At 34.8% G+C, this 22,930-nt stretch overlaps 1 protein-coding gene across 1 annotated transcript; it reads right to left on the bottom strand.

The window, feature by feature from the left end:
* Window positions 1-3,265: 3,265 nt before the first annotated feature.
* LOC105060878 (polcalcin Cyn d 7) lies at window positions 3,266-3,832 on the bottom strand. Its single transcript, XM_010944732.4, has one exon. It carries the CDS (start codon window positions 3,771-3,773, stop codon window positions 3,480-3,482), a length of 294 nt encoding a protein of 97 aa, XP_010943034.1. The 5' UTR covers window positions 3,774-3,832; the 3' UTR covers window positions 3,266-3,479.
* Between the last annotated feature and the right edge of the window lie 19,098 nt (window positions 3,833-22,930).

Genomic DNA, 22,930 nt, shown 5'->3' with positions numbered 1-22,930 from the left:
AAAATCACCTTCTCCTCAATAGAACATCTTAAGGCCTAGAATACTTTCTTTATCACTTCAACCAACTTTTAGCTCCATGGGTTTAGCGATTTTTGTGAATGTCAAGGATGCATACTTTTTGAAGTCTATCAAATTAATTTGACGCTCTCATTGGTTTCTAACTCCCTGTGGCAGAGACTGTCACCCCTATATTAGTTGTTGTATCATCTGCTATTATTGTTTCCGCTGTATCTCCAACATTTTCATATTCGCCCCCATGGTAGCTTGCTTTTGCACTAATTGAGAGGTAGTAATGTATTTCTCAAGCCAGATTTTGGGTTCATCCAGATCCCTATGTCTTGAGTATTTTTAGTAGGCTCATTGGGATGCTCTTGCTAATGTGTATCATTGATTGGTGATGGTGGGGCAGCTTCCTATTATCTAGAGTGCTCTCTGGCGCTAGAGCCATCGGTAAATTTGGTAGACCTCCTAGCACACCCAAGTTCGCTCCCTCATGCCATACCAACCAACATAGGTCATTATTAGTATCCAATAAACTACTTAGTTTTGGCAACAAATAAGCCTCACATTCATAATGAATTTAATTTATCCCAACCTAGCAGTTTACCCATATACGCTCTCCTTGAACTTAAATTAGGAGAATCTAAATGTTAAGCTTTGATACCATTCTATTACACCCCGAACCCAACATCCGAGGTCGGCCACGTGACATGGCCACACACTCTCTAAGGCATAGCTCTAAACAATATGCAAAACCTAAATAATAAAAAAAAACCCACAAAAATATCAAAAGAATTATAACCATATTCATCAAACCAAACCAAGCCATCATTATTGAATAAGATTACAAGATTGAATATTTATTTAATATCAAAAAATCAACTAACTAATCACTCCATCGAACTCCATGATCAATCTGACCAATGCTATGCATCCTGCGACTCTAAAAGAAAAAGAGGGATATGAGCTTTAGAACCCAGTCAAAATCCTCCACACTTACATCAGCATGAATATGAAATATCTTTGAGTTAATATTTAGCCGATAAGAGAGCAGTAAAATTCATATATCAATAAACTAAATAATGCTCAACATATCAATATGTATGCTATAAAACATACATACATAGACCATGCCAATACATACATCAAGTCTAATTGTATAACTACTCAGTTGCATATATATCACCATACAAAAATCTCAAGATACATATCACTTATAGGCAACCATTTGATTCAATAATATTTTAATGAAATTATTTGTCATTATGTGATTAGCATGGTTGGATCATGACAACATTATCACTCCAGCATTAGAATAGATTTTGCTCATGGGCCAGCTTGTGGTAGGCCAAACATGCATTATATTTCTGTTCATGGCCGGCAATCACATCTTAACCCGCAGTTGATGTCACAAATACCATGTTAATTTCACATGTGCCGGCTAGTTCAAATATCCTTCATCATCATCTTGATTTGATTTTAGCATTAGACCAATCACCACTATGCTTTAGCCTATAGTAAGCTAAACATACACCATGCTTTCATCCATGGCCGGCAACCATAAATCATATCTCAATCCGGATTATAGCCATGTTTCACATATGGCCAACTAGTCCACATACTCTTTTTTGCTTTTATACTTATAAAAATTAATATTTATCTTTCCGGTATTGGACTAATTATAACTATATATGCTCTAGCCTACCGTGGGCCAACACAATGCTACACCCTAGCCTAAGACTGACCCAACACACATTCTACATTTTTTGCATATCCAATTAGTCTAAATACCGCCCATGCTCCATCCATATTATTAAAGTTATAATTTAATTTTTGATATTAGATTAGTCATAGTCATGCTCCAGCCATGATAGGCCAAAAACAATGTCATACCTTAGTCCGAGACTGATCCAATATAAGCATCATATTTCTTGCATGATCAATTAACCTCGATGCCACCTACACCCCATCAATTATATTGAATTATATTTTTTCTTATTCAATATAATATCTATAATTAAGTACCAATTAATCATGAACCAGGCAATATCAATCCGAGAAGAATCAAATAGAGCAACATGAGGTAGAGTTGATGTAAAAGTTGAAATTTACCTCCTAAAATATTTTAGTTTTTTCAAATTTATTTCTACTAGTTATGTCTATTTTAGAAACGAGAGTCTTATTAGAATTAAAAGAGGAACCCAATCAAAATTATGCAAGGATAGACTTTATTATTATAAATAAAATCTATGTACCTCGGTTTTAGATCATCAATGAAAGAAAAGGAGATTTATGTTACTTTCACAATTCTTCCATCTTATTCTAATTTTTTTTTAGAGATTCGAATTGAACAGATTGAGAAGAATTTTTCTTGTTCCCAATCGAATTAGTATCCTAGTTAGATTAAGAGTAAGGTGTGAATGGCACCATAGTGTTGAAGCCTGTGCGTATGAACTATGGAGAGAGGTGCCAACTAATTGAGTTATGATCTACTAGCATATCCTGTTTAGAATGATATCAAAGCATAGTTATAGTTATGTTTCTTGGTAAGAATAAAGAGCATCAAGCATGAATTGAGGATTGCCTTAATGGTCATACCTCTTTGCTTAACAATGTTCGAGTCTTATGCATTGTTTTTTTTTCCATGATCTCGGATCCTCATAGTTATAATACAAGGAAAGTCCTTCCCTCTTTTTAAGAAAAAATGGCAGGAGAGAAAAGCGTTGGTCCCCAGCTATTTAACAAGAGGAAACATTCGATATCTTTGATTATATCACCCAGTCAGATGTTTTGGATTAAGTTACTACTGTCAACATATTTTTTTTATGCAACAAATGTAGGACATATTATGGGCGTGATTTCTTTTAGAGGGTAAAAAAAAGCATGTCATGGTAATGTTTTGGGTGATATATATGTGTTCACATTATGTTCTCTTTGCTTCTTTGATTTTTTTTTCCCCCCTGAGGCGAGCATTAATTTTCGTTTATGTCTAAATTATATATTAAATGAAGAAGTAGAATCAAGACAAGTGTTTCAAACCTTATATATACAGAGAGAGAGAGAGATGGGGGTTGCTCATCAATTCATTTCATCAGAAAAATAAAATGAAGCTTTTTTCACGTATTTTACCGCTCCTTTACAGGCCTCTCCTATAACCATGCAGCTGTTTCTTCTTTATCACTCTTTGATTTTATACTGTAAAGAAGATGATGACGATGAATGATGATGATAATTAATGATGGTAATAACCAAAACAACAACCGAATCAAGAAAAACAAATTCAAGCATATTAGTAGTGCAGATTACCCCGCGACCGATTGCACCAGCATAGATCACGTACATATCACACAAGTGCAATAAACAAAATAACACATAACTTAGACCCTACAGCCCCGCCCAAAATATTCTTCATATTAGCGGATATCATCGCAACAATAACACTTATTTTTCATATACCGTCTTGTTCGTTATGCCCAGAGCTAATAGGCCACAATCTTCAAACCCAAGCTCTTCTGGGCGAATTCCACCAAGTTGTCGATCTCCCCATCTTCAATGAACCCATCGCCATCGGTGTCGGCATATCGGATCCCACGGCTGCTCTTCCAGCCACTGAACCGCACGCGGACACTGCGGAGGGCCTTCCGCAACTCTTCCCGGCTTATCCTCCCGTCCTTGTTGGTGTCAAACTTCTTCAGCCACTCCTTGAACTCCTCCACAGTCATGTCCCCGTCCAAAGATCGGGTGGTGGTGGTCACGCCGTTCTTGATGGCCATCACCGTTCTATTAATTTGCGCCTGTGAATTCCTCAAATCTGCAATGGTTTCAGAAGCCTCTCTCTCTTTTTATAAACCAAGACCATTATTGATCACTTTATTCCGTCTCGTTAAAATAATGCCCAGAAAGCTCCCTGTGCCTTCGTAGATAATTGTTAGGTAGGGAATTCCAATTAGAATATTTCAAAAGCTTGGCTAAATTTAGCTTTATGGGTATAGAAGTCACAGTGATGTTTATGCCATCGAATCTGAAACAAGTAGCCTGGAAAGTTCGGTCACACTGCCGGGCCTAGCAGCTGCGAAATATCTGTATTGGCTTCTCAAAAAAGATATTGGTTTGTCTCAGTCAAGATAGAAGGCTGAAGAATTTTATAATAAGCATGTTATTTTGGTATATTGATTTTGAAACTAGCTAATTCTGTGTTCAGAAAGTGGTAATATAGAACATGTCACAAGATAGTAAACAATATATATATATATATATATATATATATATATATCACTAAGAGAGAGTAGAAAAGAAATCTTTTTATCAGTGGAATGTACAGGCAGATGTCTTGGCATATTTCAGATTTGATTGGCCATGATAATAAGCACTAATACTTTGTGTTATATGGGAATGTTGAATGCTAATACAAACCAATTTCCAAGCAACGTGAAATGATGTCATGAGAACAGAATCGTACAAAGCAAAGAGAATACCCATCACAAAAAGTGGGTTCCAAAGCAGGGCAGCCGATATTGAAGAATTGGAAAGAATAAGATGCTGAGATCTTATTCTTTCCAATAAGATGCTGAGATGAATTTGAATCATGGGCAGTGCAGCATGAAACATTTTGTTGAGGTCATCTTGAAAGATATGTTCCAACCGTTATCATATTTATAATTTGTGGGGATCATCTTGAAAATTCCGGATGCCTCTCCATTGCCACCCTTTTCAAAATCAAGATATATTTTATCACACCGGACAAGATAGCGTATCCAGATAAATGGACACAGATTTACCAAATTCTAGTGATAGTGCGGGAATCACACTGAAGTGTTAGGTGATCACTTTCTGAAGTGGAAGATAAAGATTTGAGTATAACGAAGTTTATAATTGCTTTAGGCCAAATGTTTGGTTCTGTTATACCTCAATTGACACTAACCATTTCTATGAACTTCTATGAACAATTAAGCAATGTGGGCGAATGCATGTCTGCTTGTAGAATGAATTATCACAGCACAAATATCAAATTTTAAAGATAGATTTTCTAATGGGAAATGGGTTATGGATTCCAATGGGAGCGATGGTTTCTGGCCAAGTCATCGGTGAATGATCTTATTCCTTGGTTGCAGCCTTTAATTGGAGCATTCTTGTGATATAGAGAACTATGATCTCCTTAATTTTGTCACTGATTTTCGATTAACCATATACCACTAAGAGTTGGCACTCTTGCACAATTTCCATACTGCTACCATACTCGAGCCCAAAGATACCAGTGACAGTGTTTCTATGAGTAAATATTCATGCCTTTGAGCATATTTTGATTTTGGGCCCAACATGAAGCTAGATTAGTTTAACTGTAACAATCTAAAACTTCACTTAAAAAGGCTAACCAAGAAGATATTATTTGGTTTCTTGGCCCCATATAATTTTTCAAGAACTACCTTATTCAATAGCCAATATGAGACTAAAAATATGCCTAAGCTAGTCTTCACACACTCTCCTTGTTTAAGTCCTGATATCTTTATCGGGTTAAAAATCCAAATCTAATCATAAACAATATGAACAATTCATGATCAGCCCTAACCCCTAGTTCGCATAGGTCATGAACTAAGTTCATCCTAATACTACTTATAATAACTTAGAACCTCATCTAGAAAAGCTAGATAAAATATGCCACTTGGATTTTTTTTTACCACCATATAGATTGTAATAACCCAGATAAAAAAAAAAAAGGGGATGGAAGGAGACTCCCTTCTCCGATGAATCCCGATCGGAGAAGGACTTTAGGCCTTTTAGAACTCTAGGACCCCCTATAAATAAGCCTCTCCCTCTCTCAAGACCCTCCACCGGTAATCTTCGAGCCCGATTCCTCTCCTTTTCTCCGTAGAAGCCGCGGCAGCCTCTTCTCGTGTTCGTCGGAAATTGAAGGTCAAAGAGGCCACCGGAGTTCAGGTAAGGGTTCAATCTTTCTTCCTCTCCCTCTTCTCTTTCTTCCCATATTTTTAAACTCCTCGCCGGCCGTCAGGATCGTCGGAAAATCCTTGAAAATAGTGAATCCTGTTTTGCTCTGTTTCGTCCGGACCTTTTCCTCTCTTTTCCGGCCACCGGCGCCGCCGGTTGCGGCGTCCCATCCCCGAGACCGGACTCCCATATCTCTCTCTTCCTTCCCTGAAAATCTTGGCCACCGGCGACCGGCAAATGATCGGAAAACAAAAGAAAAGTAATGATCCCCTGTTTTTCGATCTCTTCTTGATTCTCGCCGGCCGTCCCAACCTTGCCGCCGGCCGTCCCTTGCTCCACCGCCGCCTCCACCTGTTGCCGGATCTCCGGCCAAGCCGTCGGAGCCCGAGCCACTGAGGGGGGGACCTCACGGTCTTCCCCTGTTTCAGCCAAGGGAGGCCGCGGGAAGAAAAGAAGAAGGAAGAAGAAGAAGAAAAGAAAAGAAAAGAAAAAGGAAAAAGAAAAAGAAAAGAAAAAGGAAAAAGAAAAAGAAAAGAAAAAAAAAAGGAAAAAAGAGAAAGAGAAAAATAAAAAATAAAATAAAATAAAAAGAAGAAGAAGAGAGAAAAATTTTTTCTCTCTCCTCTCTCTACCTTCTCTCTCCAATTTCTCTCTCTAGATTCTCTCTCTATTTTCTCTCTCTAGATCTTTCTCTCTTTTTGTGAATTTTATCTCTCTAGAATCTTTCTACTCTCTCTCTCTGATTGCATCACAGACCCTAGGATAAATTTGAAATAAAAATATGATGATTTGAGATTGCTCCGAAATTTGTGCGGTAGATCTGATTCCAGTCCGATCCTATTCGAAATTGTAACACTTGATTCATATTAAGTCACCCTGATAGGACCTCTGATGATCTCGACCATGATTGCCTCATCTGAAAGGATACGAAGATTCTCTCTTCACTTCTCTCTCTACTTTCTCTCTCTAGAATTTTCTCTCTCTTCATGAATTTTCTTTCTCTAGAAGTCTTATGGATCAGTGGAGGATCTAGATACTTAGATAAATCCTAATTTTGATTAATCCTAAGAGAGGTCCTCAATCTGTGTTATTAGGATCGATTATCGGTAATTTTCTCCATATATGATCTTTATACTTGATCAGGGTTATGAAGAGATGATTGTTTGCAAATGATATCGAGTGAAATATTTTATTAAAGAATTCATAAATCAAATAAGAACATTGATTTTTGTGCTTGGATCAGTCACCGGTAAAGGTAAGAATCTCTGTACATGATCATCATTATATATGTTATTTTATCGTTGGTTTTATCTCCTTGATTTTGCAACGTTGGATTTGAGATCGATGAATTTGTTATATCTGAGACACTGTTATTTATTTATGTGATTTTGAGCATGAGTATATTATATCAATACATATGTATCAGCGATTGATGGCATGATTATGTGTATGACATATTTCTTACACTGCAAAAGATGAATTGATTAATGAAGTTAAATATCATAATTTTATGAAAATGAAAAGAAAGAGAAATATGATTTGGATTGGCCTTGTCATGTGGAATAGCTTGCCAGGAGCTTATGCCTGGGACAGCCCCCACAGGCTTATGTGTGGAAGAATATGATCCGAGAAAGATCATGAAGAATCTGATCCGAGAAAGATCATGAATGATTTGATCCGAGAAAGATCATGGCCACTTTGATCCGAGAAAGATCATGAATATTTCGATCCGAGGAAGATCACAGAAATCGATCCGAATAAAAGATCGTCGCATGATCCTGATAGTCCAAAGCCAAAGCCAAAGCCAAAGCTAAAGCTAAAGCCAAAAAGAAAGGATTAAAGATGATGTGATAATAGAAGAAAATAGAAAGATAAGACATGAAACAATCGTTGAATAAAATTGTTTCACTTATTTAACATATGATGATGCATCTCTTTTGATAAAACAGATAATCTATAAATGTTTGCAGTATTCTGGACAGTGAACATCGATTTTTACGTGTTATTGTCTATCATTATTTTTAGATTATATTATTATATTGGTGTGATATGGAAATTCTTACTGGGCTGTAAAGCTTACACCCCTTCATTTTCTTTTTCTTCTTAGAGTTACAAGATGTCTATGGTTGGCTATGGTATGGATTTGTGAGTGAGCGGATGCATAGATAGAGTACCATTGATACCTGATCAGAAGATTGAAGGAATGTTAATTGTAATTATGCAAGTTTTATGAATTATTATTGAAATTAAATATTATGGTTGTTAAGATTGTAATGATTTAATTTGGTCTTGCATATTCTTTAGGGTTTGCTCTAAGGAGTGTGCGGCCATCACGTATCCGACCCGGATGTTGGGTTCGGGGCATGACATAGATATCCAAGATCTACCAAGTACTATGGTGGGACTAAATACATATCCCCACGTGAGTCCTCATAGTAAATAGATCTTATCATTTTGTTTGATATGACTGTAGGTTGCATTGTAAGAAATAAGATTTGGAGGACACGATAAGTGGATTGATGAGAATCTCATTCATTGACTTTTGGGTGCAAAAGATACAACTGTTCTAGGTGATATGTTGAGTGTGAATCCTAAATATCTTTCAATTGTAATCAAGTCTTCGAGGACCATATCCACACCAGATAAAATGTGGCTGATAGCTACGGATATATCTTTTGTTGATTTCGAATCTTTTGGTGAGGCTTATCCTCTCTGTTATCAAACAAAAGGGAAAAAAGAAAAAACTAAAGATTGTGATATGGAACAATTCATAAATAGGGTATTTGCTCATGCTAAGTTGTGTTTGTAAAACTTATATCAAGAACACAGCAAGGATTTAATGCAGGTTGGTGAGAATTCCTTGTTATGGTAAAAGAGGACTTGAGCCCACTAGAATACAAAATTCAACATTTGTCTGTGATATATGGCTCTCCATTTTGGTGCATGTATTCTTAATATAATATTCAACGTTATGGGAATACAGATCCAGTATGTGGTCAGTTTATATAGTGCATGATGCAAGGCAGAATCAGAATCTGTAATGTTTGGCTTGGAATTTATGATGGTTTATGTATACTGACACTAGATGGAGTTCATCTGGATTTAGCATGTTCGGGTAGTGATGTCAAATTTCCAAGGGGATGTTTTGGAAACAAATGTTTGATTGAACCGTAATCAGTGGTCTTTGTATAATGAATTGTTTTTTATTTTGTACTTCTGCATATATCATGAGAGCACTTCAAGATTACAACGATTAATGCTGATCTCTGATACTTGCATTTACTAAAAGCCACCACAGTTTGCACTTTTAAGATTGATTTTGATGATTCCCTAAATATAAGTGAACTAAAAGTTATGCAACTGAAAAAGAGGACGACATATCTAACCAAAGCTTATTGTGGAGATAAATAGTGAAACGATAGTAAGCTTAAAAGAGCTGGACCTCGTTCATTACTTCTTTTATCAGACTTCTGAGTTAGAAATACAAATACTTTCAAGCCATTCATGGATAGATCTTGTTCATTGGCAGAAGTGGTAAATATTGGTACTACATAGACATGTTGCGAGAAGAATCTGAAAGCTATTTTTTCTCCTGCTATTTATGCTAAATGGAAGATAAAGATTAAATATCAAATCAAATTTCAGAGAAATCATGATTTTTTCAAAAAAATAGAGAGGGAACAACAAGCTCCTCAATTAACCTATTGCATTGAATATTAAAATTGGAAAAGTAAAGATTAAGGAAAACATCAATGTGAAAAGAATGTCAATTTTTTTGATGGCTTAGAGACAAGAAATGAGTATTTTTATTTGTGAGAATGTCTACTGTAATGCACTTTCTCTGAAAAAATCTGTCACGCCCCGAATCCAACACCCGGGTCGGATACGTGATGGCCGCACACTCCTTAGAGCAAGCCGTAAAAATATGCAAGGCCAAAAATAAATCATTACAATCTTAACATCCATACCATTAATTTCAATAATAATTCATAAAACCTTGCATAATTACAAATTAAATTTCTTCAATCCTCTGATCAGGTACTATGACACTCTATCTATCCATCTGCTCATCCATAAATCTAAGTCATAGCCAATCATGAACGTCCTGTATCTCTGAGAAGAAAAGAAAGATGAAGGGGTGTGAGCTTTACAGCCCAGTAAGAATTCACATATCACACTGATATAGTAATATAATCTAAAAATAAGAATGAGTAATAAAATATAAAATCTCATGTTCAATGTCCAGAATAATGCAAACATCCATAAATTTTCTGTCTTGTTAAAATAGATGCATCATCATATGTTAACAGGTGAAACCCCTTTTATTCAACAATTATTTCATGTCTTATCTTTCATTTCTCCTTTCATAATCACATAATTTTTAACCTTTTCTTTCTGGTTCTGGACTATCCAAGTCTATACCTCAGTCACCATCCGGATCGAATCCACTTAAAAAATCTTTCAAGACTGTCCCAGGATGAGCTCCTGGCCGGCTGCCCCACGTACCAAAGTCCGTGAGAGGCTGTCCCAGGCATAAGCTCCTGGCGGGCTGTCCCAGGCATGAGCTCCTGGCCGGCTGATCCACCTGTAAGCCAGTGGAGGCTTTTCCAGGCATAAGCTCCTGGCGGGCTGTCCCAGGTATAAGCTCCTGGCCGGCTGTTTCATATGACAAGGCTAGTCCATACCATATATCTCTTTCTTTTTATTTAATCATTATGTGTTGATTTCATCAAATCAATTCTGTCTTGCATTATGATCAATTTAGATATGTTATATCCATATAATCATGCCATCAATCTCTGATATATATATATTGACATAACATACTCATGCTCAAAATCAAATAATAGTATCTCAGGTATAATAAATTCATCGATCTCAAATCCGATGATGCAAAATCAATAATGCAAGACCAACAGTAAAATAGCATATATATATATAATAGTGATCATGTACAGGGATTCTTACCTTTATCGGTGATTGATCCAAGCATAGAAATCGATGTTCTTCTTTGATTTATGAATTTTTTTTTTAACAAAATATTCCACTCGATATCATATGCAGACAATCATCTCTTCATAACCCTGAACAAATATAAAAATCATATATAGAGAAAATTACCGATAATCGATCCTAATAACACAGATCGAGGATCTCTCTTAGGATTAACCAAAATTAGGATTTACCTAAGTATCTGGATCCTCCACTGATCCATAAGACTTCTAGAGAGAGAAAATTCATGAAGAGAGAGAAAATTCTAGAGAGAGAAAGTGGAGAGAGAATCTTCGTATCCTTCAGATGAGGCACTCATGATCGAGATCATCAGAGGTTCTATCAGAGTGACTTAATATGAATTAAGTGTTACAAATTTCAAATAGGATCGGACTAGGATCAGATCTACTGCACGAATTTTGGAGCAATCTCAATTCATCATATTTTTAATTCAAATATATCCTAGGATCTGTGATGCAATCAGAGAGAGAGAGAGTAGAAAGATTCTAGAGAGATAAAATTCACAAAAAGAGAGAAAGATCTAGAGAGAGAAAATAGAGAGAGAATCTAGAGAGAGAAACTATAGAGAGAGAAGGTAGAGAGAGGAGAGAGAGAAAATTTTTCTCTCTTCCTCTTTTTATTTTATTTTATTTTATTTTATTTTTATTTTTATTTTTCTCTTTCTCTTTTTCCTTTTCTTTTTCTTTTTCCTTTTCCTTTTCTTTTTCTTTTTCCTTTTTCTTTTCTTTTCTTTTCTTTTTTTCTTTTCTTTTTCTTTTTCCTTTTTCTTTTCTTTTCTTTTCTTCTTCTTCTTCTTCCTTCTTCTTTTCTTCCCGCGGCCTCCCTTGGCTGAAACAGGGGAGGACCGTGAGGTCCCCCCTCGGTGGCTCGGGCTCCGGCGGCTTGGCCGGAGATCCGGCAACGACGGCGATGGGGTTCGACCGGCAGCGAAGAGAAGAACGGCGGCAAAAACAAAAAAAAAATTTAGAAAACAGGAGATTTCTTGTTCATGGATTTTCCGACGATCCTAACGGCCGACGAGGAGTCTAAAACCATGGGAAGAAAGAGAAGATGGAGAGAAAGAAAGATTGAACCCTTACCTGAACTTCGGTGGCCTCTTCGACCTTCAATTTTCGACGAACACGAGAAGAGGCTGCCGCGGCTTCTACGGAGAAAAGGAGAAGAATTGGGCTCGACGGTCGTCGGTGGAGGCTCGTGAGGGAGAGGAGAGTCTTATTTATAGAGAATCCTAGAGTTCTAAGAGGTCTAGAGTCCTCCAATCGGGATTCATCGGAGAAGAAGACTCCCTTCAGGAGTCTCCTTCCGTCCCATTTTTTTTTTTTTTTTTTATATATGGGTTACTACATTCTCCCCTCCTTAAAATAATTTCATCCTCGAAATTAGGTTATGTCGTTCGAGATACCTATTTCAAAGTATACATTCTTCATGTCATTCTTAAGCTTACGATAATGTCATATATATTATTTATTTCTCATGATCTTGTTATAACAAAAATTATTTGAAATCTCAAACTCATCCCTTCTTATTGATTTCTCAACTTTTTGAAGAACTGTAACATTTTGGTCTTGTATTAATATACTACCATTATTTGTCTAATACATTTCACTCAAAAATTCATAATTATCTCAAACTACCTATGATAGAAAAATAAATAAAGGTCAAACATCGGACACCCTTCACAATCATCGATTTCTTTCTTCTCTTGATCTTCTATCAAATTTTATATGTAGACTCTCATCTTAAGAAAAATCTCAATCTTCTATATCAGTTCGAGTAACAAAAAAAAAATGAGATCTATGTCAGGATATTTTGAGTTTGAGCTAATATCAGAACTATCAAGCTGTTAATAAACTTGAGATATCTAAGATTTTTTGGCATTATCTACAATGAAGCAACCTACTGACAAAAATTATCCGGCTATGATCAGATTAGATCAAAATTTATAGCATCCTTTCATTATCAATAAAATCCTTCCTTATTTACAACTAATGTATTTCATCATAATATCTTTTGATTTAAAAGATTAATATTTCTAATCAATTTAATCCACCATGCTTTTGCTGCGCATTCTGATTTTAATTTATCAAATTATATAAGTCTATCAAAGATAAAATATCCTTATATGTTAGATCAATCCAGAATAGATCTAACCTTCAAATTTCATATAAGACTTAAGGCAAAATTTTAAGTTTCTTTATCTTTACTACCTTCGGGTATAGCATATTAAATCTTGATCCACTTTCTATGTTTGAAATTATTGTATAAGTTTCATCACTCTTCAAGAATCCAACATATCTAGAATCAATTGGAGTTAACCTTAGATTTACTTACAATCATGTAGATAATTTCTAAATCAATCTTCCTTCTTTTTTTTAAAAAAAGAATTAATTCTAACTTGACAAACTAGAAGAATTCAAGCCAACATTCTTAAGTAGAGTCAACTTGATTATTTCTTATAGAGCTCTCTTTATCACAACCCTTAATATTAATCGATAAATCCATACAAAATCTTATCCCTTGTATAAGTCGTTCAAAATTTAACACTAGCAAGATGCCTCAGTTTAATTTAAAAAAATTCAAACTTTGACTTGAATAATTAATACACTTTACCATCTTCAACAATCACAAGAAGAATTAAAAAAAAATCTAATCCAAAGATAGTAATATGAATTATTAAAGATTTCATCATAACCTATATATCATACTCTGACAAAATAAATTTTCTTCTTTAATTTAACAACAATATCAAATTACTTTTGATCCACTTAGAAAAGTAAGCTTTTGACTTGAAATTCAATGCAACTTGAAAGATCAAAGAATCATATTCAGAATATGATATTTTGAGTAACCAAAGATTTCACCAAGATGTGTATCTCATATTCTTATAATAAAATTCAAGTATATTTTTCATTTAAAATTGAGTTTCATATATGATCCTCTTGTAGGTTCAATACTAAAAAAAATATTTTTCTCTCATATGATGGAATTTCTTCTTAGACCATACCCTAATTAACTTTCTTTTGATAAATCCAAAATTCATAACGCATCAGACAATTATCATCAAAATTAGAAAAGTATCATGATCTTCAATCATATAAGTTTTATATTCTAAAATCATCTAGTATACTCAACATAACTTATCAATACCTCCCACTTCATTTCAAGATCAACTCTTTCATACTTAGGTCAACCTTACTAATTGAAATATAAGATATAACTCGTCAATTTTATTATAGATATCATATGCCACTTATACATAAATTTTATCTTAATATCTATTGATTCAAAATCTAAATATTGAATCTCCTCTTTCATATCTATCATGTTCCTCATGATCATAACCTAAGTTTAAAATCATTAAAGTCATAATTTCGAATAATTATAATCTTAAGCTTAAATACCACCTAAATCATATTCTCTAATGATCATAACCTAAACTATAATATCATTCTATTACATCCTTGATGATTATAACCTTAAACTCTTATATTATCTATCATACTCTATTGATTATAATCCCAAAGTTTTGATATCATTTATATGACAATCCCTAGTGACCTTAAACTTGGGCTCTAATATTATTCTGTCATATCCTAATCATTTGTATCATTGTCTCCAAATGAACGTAACCTAAGCTCTAAGCTCAGATGCCACTCTGTCACATCCTACTGATCTTACATAAAGTTTTAATATTTTTTCATAATCTCTGGTGACCTTAAATCTGAGCTATGATATTATTCTATCACATCCTAATCATTTATATCGTAATCTCCAATGTTCATAACCTAAGCTCTGATACCATTCTGTCACGCCCCGAACCCAACACCCGGGTCGGATACGTGATGGCCGCACACTCCTTAGAGCAAGCCCTAAAGAATATGCAAGGCCAAAAATAAATCATTACAATCTTAACATTCATACCATTAATTTCAATAATAATTTGTAAAACCTTGCATAATTACAAATTAAATTTCTTCAATCCTCTGATCAGATACTATGACACTCTATCTATCCATCTGCTCATCTATAAATCTAAGCCATAGCCAATCATGAACGTCCTGTATCTCTGAGAAGAAAAGAAAGATGAAGCGGTGTGAGCTTTACAGCCCAGTAAGAATTCTCATATCACACTGATATAGTAATATAATATGAAAATAAGAATAAGCAATAAAATATAAAATCTCATGTTCAATATCCAGAATAATGCAAACATCCATAAATTTTCTGTCTTGTTAAAATAGATGCATCATCATATGTTAACAGGTGAAACCCCTTTTATTCAACAATTATTTCATGTATTATCTTTCATTTCTCCTTTCATAATCACATAATTTTTAACATTTTCTTTTTGGTTCTGGACTATCCAAGTCTATACCTCAGTCACCATCCGGATCGAATCCACTTAAAAAGTCTTTCAAGACTGTCCCAGGATGAGCTCCTGGCCGGCTGTCCCACGTACCAAAGTCCGTGAGAGGCTGTCCCAGGCATAAGCTCCTGGCGGGCTATCCCAGGCATGAGCTCCTGACCGGCTGATCCACTTGTAAGCCAGTGGAGGCTGTCCCAGGCATAAGCTCCTGACGGGCTGTCCTAGGCATAAGCTCCTGACCGGCTGTTCCATATGACAAGGCTAGTCCATACCATATATTTCTTTCTTTTTATTTAATCATTATGTGTTGATTTCATCAAATCAATTCTGTCTTGCATTATGATCAATTTAGATATGTCATATCCATATAATCATGTCATCAATCTCTGATACATATATATTGACATAACATACTCATGCTCAAAATCAAATAACAGTATCTCAGGTATAATAAATTCATCGATCTCAAATCCGATGATGCAAAATCAATAATGCAAGACCAACAGTAAAATAGCATATATATATAATAGTGATCATGTACAGGGATTCTTACCTTTACCGGTGACTGATCCAAGCACAGAAATCGATGTTCTTCTTTGATTTATAAATTTTTTTTAACAAAATATTTCACTCGATATCATATGCAGACAATCATCTCTTCATAACTCTGATCAAATATAAAAATCATATATAAAGAAAATTATCGATAATCGATCCTAATAACACAGATCGAGGATCTCTCTTAGGATTAACCAAAATTAGGATTTACCTAAGTATCTGGATCCTCCACCGATCCATAAGACTTCTAGAGAGAGAAAATCCATGAAGAGAGAGAAAATTTTAGAGAGAGAATCTTCATATCCTTCAGATGAGGCACTCATGATCGAGATCATCAGAGGTTCTATCAGGGTGACTCAATATGAATCAAGTGTTACAAATTTCAAATAGGATCGGACTGGGATCAGATCTACTGCATGAATTTTGGAGCAATCTCAATTCATCATATTTTTAATTCAAATATATCCTAGGGTCTGTGATGCAATCAGAGAGAGAGAGTAGAAAGATTCTAGAGAGATAAAATCCACAAAAAGAGAGAAAGATCTAGAGAGAGAAAATAGAAAGAGAATCTAGAGATAGAAACTGTAGAGAGAGAAGGTAGAGAGAGGAGAGAGAGAAAATTTTTCTCTCTTCTTCTTCTTTTTATTTTATTTTATTTTATTTTATTTTTATTTTTCTCTTTCTCTTTTTCCTTTTTTTTTCTTTTTCTTTTTTCTTTTCTTTTTCTTTTTCCTTTTTCTTTTCTTTTCTTTTCTTTTTTTCTTTTCTTTTTCTTTTTCCTTTTTTTCTTTTCTTTTTCTTTTTCCTTTTTCTTTTCTTTTCTTTTCTTTTTTTCTTTTCTTTTTCTTTTTCCTTTTTCTTTTCTTTTCTTTTCTTCTTCTTCTTCCTTCTTCTTTTCTTCCTGCGGCCTCCCTTGGCTGAAACAGGGGAGGACCGTGAGGTCCCCCCTCGATGGCTCGGGCTCCGACGGCTTGGCCGGAGATCCGGCAACGACGGCGATGGGGTTCGGCCGGCAGCGAAGAGGAGAACGGCGGCAAAAACAAGAAAAAAATTCAGAAAACAGGAGATTTCTTGTTCATGGATTTTCCGGCGATCCTGACGGCCGGCGAGGAGTCTAAAACCATGGGAAGAAAGAGAGGATGGAGAGAAAGAAAGATTGAACCCTTACCTGAACTCCGGTGGCCTCTTCGACCTTCAATTTCCGACGAACACGAGAAGAGGCTGCCGCGGCTTCTACGGAGAAAAGGAGAGGAATCGGGCTCGACGGTCGCCGGTGGAGGCTCGTGAGGGAGAGGAGAGTCTTATTTATAGAGAATCCTAGAGTTCTAAGAGGCCTAGAGTCCTTCTCCGATCGGGATTCATCGGAGAAGAAGACTCCCTTCGGGAGTCTCCTTCCGTCCCCTTTTTTTTTTATATATATATGGGTTATTACAAAATCAATTAGAGAATTACTTCAGTGGTAAAATAGAATGATAAGTTCTTTCTTGAAATTAAATGGAGAGATTTTAGACCACCATCTTATGGGAATTGATTCCATCTGCATACAAGTGTAAATCTTACAGATCCCATGGAAATTAATTTAAAATCCATTTATCTACAATGCTGAGGCAAATCATAGATTTTCCAACTCATTTGTCATTTAAGTTCATTTCTTATACCTCTTCTTTTTATCTTTTAGAGAGAGAGAGACAAGAGTTATGAATGTCTAACTAATTTGTTAAGGGTATGTTTAGTTGGGGGCATTTAAATTTTAGAATGGAAATAGGAATGAGTGACTCCCATTCTAGTCATTTGGTTAAAAAAAATCTTATTTTTATTCTGATTTCATGAGAGAATGGCAAAGCCTCAATCCTAGTCATTTACTCTCTCTTAGTAGTCAAATCCTGTTCCAATTCTGATTCTAATCACTAACCAAACATGCCGAGGGATACGGCCATTTCGATTTCGATTTTAATTTAGGTTGCAAACCAAACACTCCCTAAATGAAGTATATACAAAATATGGGAATAGTGAGCATATATGAAAATTACATAAAATGGATTAAGATGGTAGAAGAGTTACAAAATAAGAACTTGTGTATAAATGGAAATAGTTCATACATCAGCAAGGAGAATTGTGAGGGCAACAATAGTTTTCATATATATACTTGCTAGAAGTGATGGAAGTCTGGTCCTTGAATTAAAACATGACTCTACTCAAAAATAAACTTGGAAACTAAGTTTTGAAGTTGAAAATATGCAAACTTTGTTCCTTCCATAAGCACCAGCTAATTATAACAATCATGTAGTCCCATGCAACTACAGTGTCTAGATTAGATAAAGAACCTCGCTAGCTTATCCAATCTTTTTCAAACTTTGTATGCATAGGAGGCTATGGTGGCTCTCCATTGGCATTTACTTGGCTGGATAAGGCTCATTTTACATCCTAGACCTAAAGGTCCAGAAAATGGCTTGAATATTTGTTTCAAGAGGCGATTTAGCTTGCTTCATTTCCGCCAATTAATTCGGTTCACAATATAACCATCTTATTTTTGCTTTGAGAGCCCATCTTCTACTCAATTTCATTTTTAAGAACATCTTCTTGTCAGATGATTCCTTAGCTCATCTCTTAAGATCCACTCATTTTTATAGAATAGATTTCGGTCTTAGAGCTGAGCTAGAGTAGAGAATGCCATTGTAAACCAACGTCCAAGGAAACTCAATTATGCATCCGAAAGCAGTGATTGCAGGTTTTTGACTTTTGATCATATTTCTCCAAAAGCAGAGACAAGAGGGTAGACTATTCATTGAAATTCAGTGATGCAATAGCAACTAAGACAATTGATGATATCTTGTTGAGAAAAATCCTTGCATTTCTTTCTTTCCAACAACCTCATGTCATAGCTGCAATGACATAAGAATAATAGGCAGGACTGATTTTGAAAAATTTTTCCATCTCCAATCTATGCACATAGCTTCAAAGGAGGACTGAGGATACAACACACCAAGTAAGGAGCAAACAACTTTCCATGTAGTAGCAAAGAAAACACAATTAGAGAATAGATGGTCTATTGTTTCACAAGCTTGCTGATGACATGGAGCACATCCTTCAAGACCTTTACCCAATTTTCTTCCTAGCAGGTCTCTTGAATCGAGTCTTCTCTTTTGGCAAAGCCAAAGAAAGCCTTTGAATTTTAGAGGCACATATAATACCCAAAAGAGGAGGCAAAGCTGCATTTGATTCCCCTAGAATTTAGGAATTAATTGGTAAGAGCAGCAATAAAGAAGGTACCTTTACTACTCAAGTTCCATAACACCTGATCTCCATCCGAAGTTCCATCCACCAAAACTAACAAGGATGAGAGTTGATGAAGTTGGGCCAGGAGTTCAAGGGTGGGTAGTCTGATCCTTCAAGTTCTAGACCTTGAGTTGAGGGTGTCCGCAACCATTCCGTTCTATTGAGTTTGTACAATTGGAAAAATATATACTGAAGTGGTTCATCGCAAATCCAGCTATCTTTCCAAAACAAAGTCCTTTTCCCACTACCAATCTGGTATTTTGTTCTACTCCAAAAAAGCTGGGAGGGCATTGACGATGTCCCTCCAAAGGGTGGAGTATCTTTTGATAGACTTCACACATAGAGAGCTTAACCTTCCTATCATAAGAAAAATGAATATGCCTCTTCCACTAAACCTCCAACCCTATTTAGCAAGAAGGGATAGGGTCGTATCATTCAGATCCTTAACTCCCAAGTCTTCCCTCTTGTTTTTAAAGACAAATAATTCTCCAATTGTCCTTGCAAGAGATTCCATTTGAATTTGACATGCCTCTCCAACGATCTTCTGTGAATCGTTCCAATGGCCCAACTTGGTTCTTTGAACAAAGACATAAAATAGAGCAGGAAGGAAGAGAGAGTATCCAGTTGACTAAGGTGAGACACCCCTCAAAGGAGAGGTATTTATACTTGCTAGTTGTCAACCTATTTTTCAACCTTTTGAATCAGCAGCAACCCATTCTCCTTGGAAGGCTTACTTTCATGGAGTGTTAGACCCAATTATTTGAGAGGTAATAGCACTAGTAAACAACTCAACTAGGTTGCACAATTCACACCAATAGACGAATTTTGACTAATATCTAAGATTAAGCTTTTCTAGTAATTGATGGAAAGCCTTGAAATCTGTTCGAAATAGTAGAGGATGATCTCCAACAAAACAATATAATATCTCCTTGCTCGGGCAAAGACTAATATATCATTTGCATATTAAAGAATATTTGTCCCGTCATAGATCCATGAGTTTTTCAATCTTTCCAATCTAACAGGACAAAGAGAAAATGAAAAAAAAGATCATCTTGCTGAAGGCCCCTCCTACAAAAGATCCAATATGCTATTTCACCATTGATATGTTGCTCGCAACCTTACTTAAGAGAAGTATGTTCCTCAGCCAACATAATCATTTTTGAGAAAAATTTCTATCTATAATTAAGCAGATTGAGAATGTAATTGGGAACAATTCTATCAAAAAGTTTAGAGAAAACAAGAATATTTATTTTTTTTAATTTCCAAGTGTATCAAAATATGTTTGAAATAATTAATTCTAGTATTCTCTTGCAGTAAACTAACGCACCTAACTTTTGCATCCCCTTTCTCTGTTCAGTTTTTATTAATTTTTTTATTTTTTGAAAAATGGTGGACTTCCATTATGTTTTGACTTATGAAATATAGACTAAAAATAAAATATCTCTAAAACTTTTTCTAGACATATAGGAGATATTATATTGATATGGTGGATACATATTCCAATAACGTTTATTGTTCCTTGTAGGAGATTTGAAAAGGACGCATATATAGTAGTTATCACAAAAATAATGTAAAACAATAATTTGTAAGAAGATTACTACTTTTAATTTTCACAAAAATAATGGCTTATATATTTGTTTTTGCAAGAATATATATTTGGGTCTTATTAGCTTGTTATGCCCTTTAATAATGAGGCTTAATGGATACTCACATGGTAGGGCATAAGGACACACTAAGGATCAAAGTATATTATTCTTGCAATAATGAAACAAAACAAATCCTCTTATAAAATAAAAAAAAAATTCTTCTATGGCATATAATGCATGTGCTTTATTCAAGGAAAGGATTATTAGAGAGGTTGCTATATCCCATGGATCAAGAAATAAGAGATAGATGTTTTGCTCCTTTTAGGGAATCGAAAAGTTAAGTATATTAAGATTTAGGGCCTTCCAGCTTAAAAACTATTTTTAAGAAAAGGTTGGGCAGGATGGCTTCTTTTTTCTTTTTCCTTTTGCTATTGTTATAGTTGTGTTGGAACTACAGCAAACACATGTCCCTCTTGAGTGAAGCAAAAAAGAAATAAAAGAAAGATCAGTCAAAAATTTCTGCTAGAAAAGAAAAATTCAGACTTTCTTATCTAAATAATAGCTAAGTAGATGATAGATTTTGTCTACAAAATTCATAAAACTAGAAGTACTAGAACATTACCATTAGCAATTGATGTTGCTTTTGAAAATTCATTAATGCATATAAACAACTTTTTGAAGGGTCAAAAGTAGTGGGTTAGACCATAATGAAGTAGCACATGTTTTTTTTGTCCCCCACCTCTCCACAAATCAAATGGCTAAGCTATTGAGACAAAAGGCATCTCATATCATTATCGATATTAAAGTGGATTATTCGTCACTAAGAAGGATTGTTAAATAAAGTTTGTTCTACTAAAGAAAGGGGGAAAGCCTTTTTAACTTAATTGATTGATGGATTATGCTACATCTTGAGTCACTTAAATTGATATACTATTGTCCCGATAAAGTGCTTTAGTAAATTCTCTCATAACGCAAGTCATCTAAGTTGGTAAAAGATATTATACCCCACTACCAAAAAAAAAAAGGCACCCATATGTTTTTCTGTTAAAAATCATCTAATATAGGATAAATTTAATCCCATGGGCTAGTTGTTGCTTATCTTTCCATCAAAAACATATTAAATAATTCAAAAAAAATATAAAATATGCATCATGCATAAAACTATTCTTCTTTCCTACATCAAAATTCCTTTAAAAGACCACTAAATTATTTTTTATGCAAAAATTGTGATCACTAAAGTCAAATTAAGAGTAAGTATTCTTTTTGATAAACTAATCAATCAATTCCAAAGTTTAATTTGATATGGGAAAAGGGTAAATGATATATATTAGGCTTAATCTATTGCTTAATTTTAGCTTGTACCTCACATGTGGAGGGACCACAATGATTGAAATAAATATAAATGATAAGAGAGCAAACCTACGCTTTGATATACGATGTTATTTATCTAATTGAGATCAAAGTCCATGTTAACATGAAAGGTTCAGCAATGTTTAAGGCTAACCAATTATGTATGTCCTTATTTGTTCATGATGGAGATAGCCATCACTTGTGTTCTAATTGAGCAATGAATATGGTGGAGTATTTATAATGGGTTAAACTTTTCATTATTGATTTATAACTATGCATATTTTTTTTGAACTCTCTTCGATGGTTGAGGAACTGAATATTCACCGTCCATAACACTTATGTACATCTACTCAACATTTTAATTTTTTTTGAAACCTCATTGTCTATGCATCTACATATATATATGATTAAAGAATGCATAACCAATATCTCAATGCACTAGATCGGAACTCCTTCTCTAGTATATCTAGAGAGTACTAACTAAATAGCTTTCCAACAATAAGTGAAGATTTTTCCTAGCCTTTATTATTTTAATATGAGGGCATATAGCCTCTTCCATGCAAAGTTTTAGCTTGAGGAGTACATCTAATTGTCTATTAAGCAATCAGAGAATCAACTTAAAAGAAGTAGAAGATACTATATTCTTAATATAGATCAAATAGGTACAAAGATTTGATAGCTTTGGAGAAAGGCCCAACTCAACTCGCTCGATACAAAATATGGTACATATTACTCACTGTAGTCATCTTCGTCATCATTCCTACAATATGGATCATAGTAGTATAAGAGCTCATCAATTGAAAATTTTGATTTTGACATCGATTCTTCTACCCAATTC

This window comes from Elaeis guineensis, chromosome 13 (assembly GCF_000442705.2).
Source record: "Elaeis guineensis isolate ETL-2024a chromosome 13, EG11, whole genome shotgun sequence".
NCBI classification, from domain to species: Eukaryota; Viridiplantae; Streptophyta; class Magnoliopsida; order Arecales; family Arecaceae; genus Elaeis; species Elaeis guineensis.
This window is presented reverse-complemented; position numbering and strand designations above follow the sequence as displayed.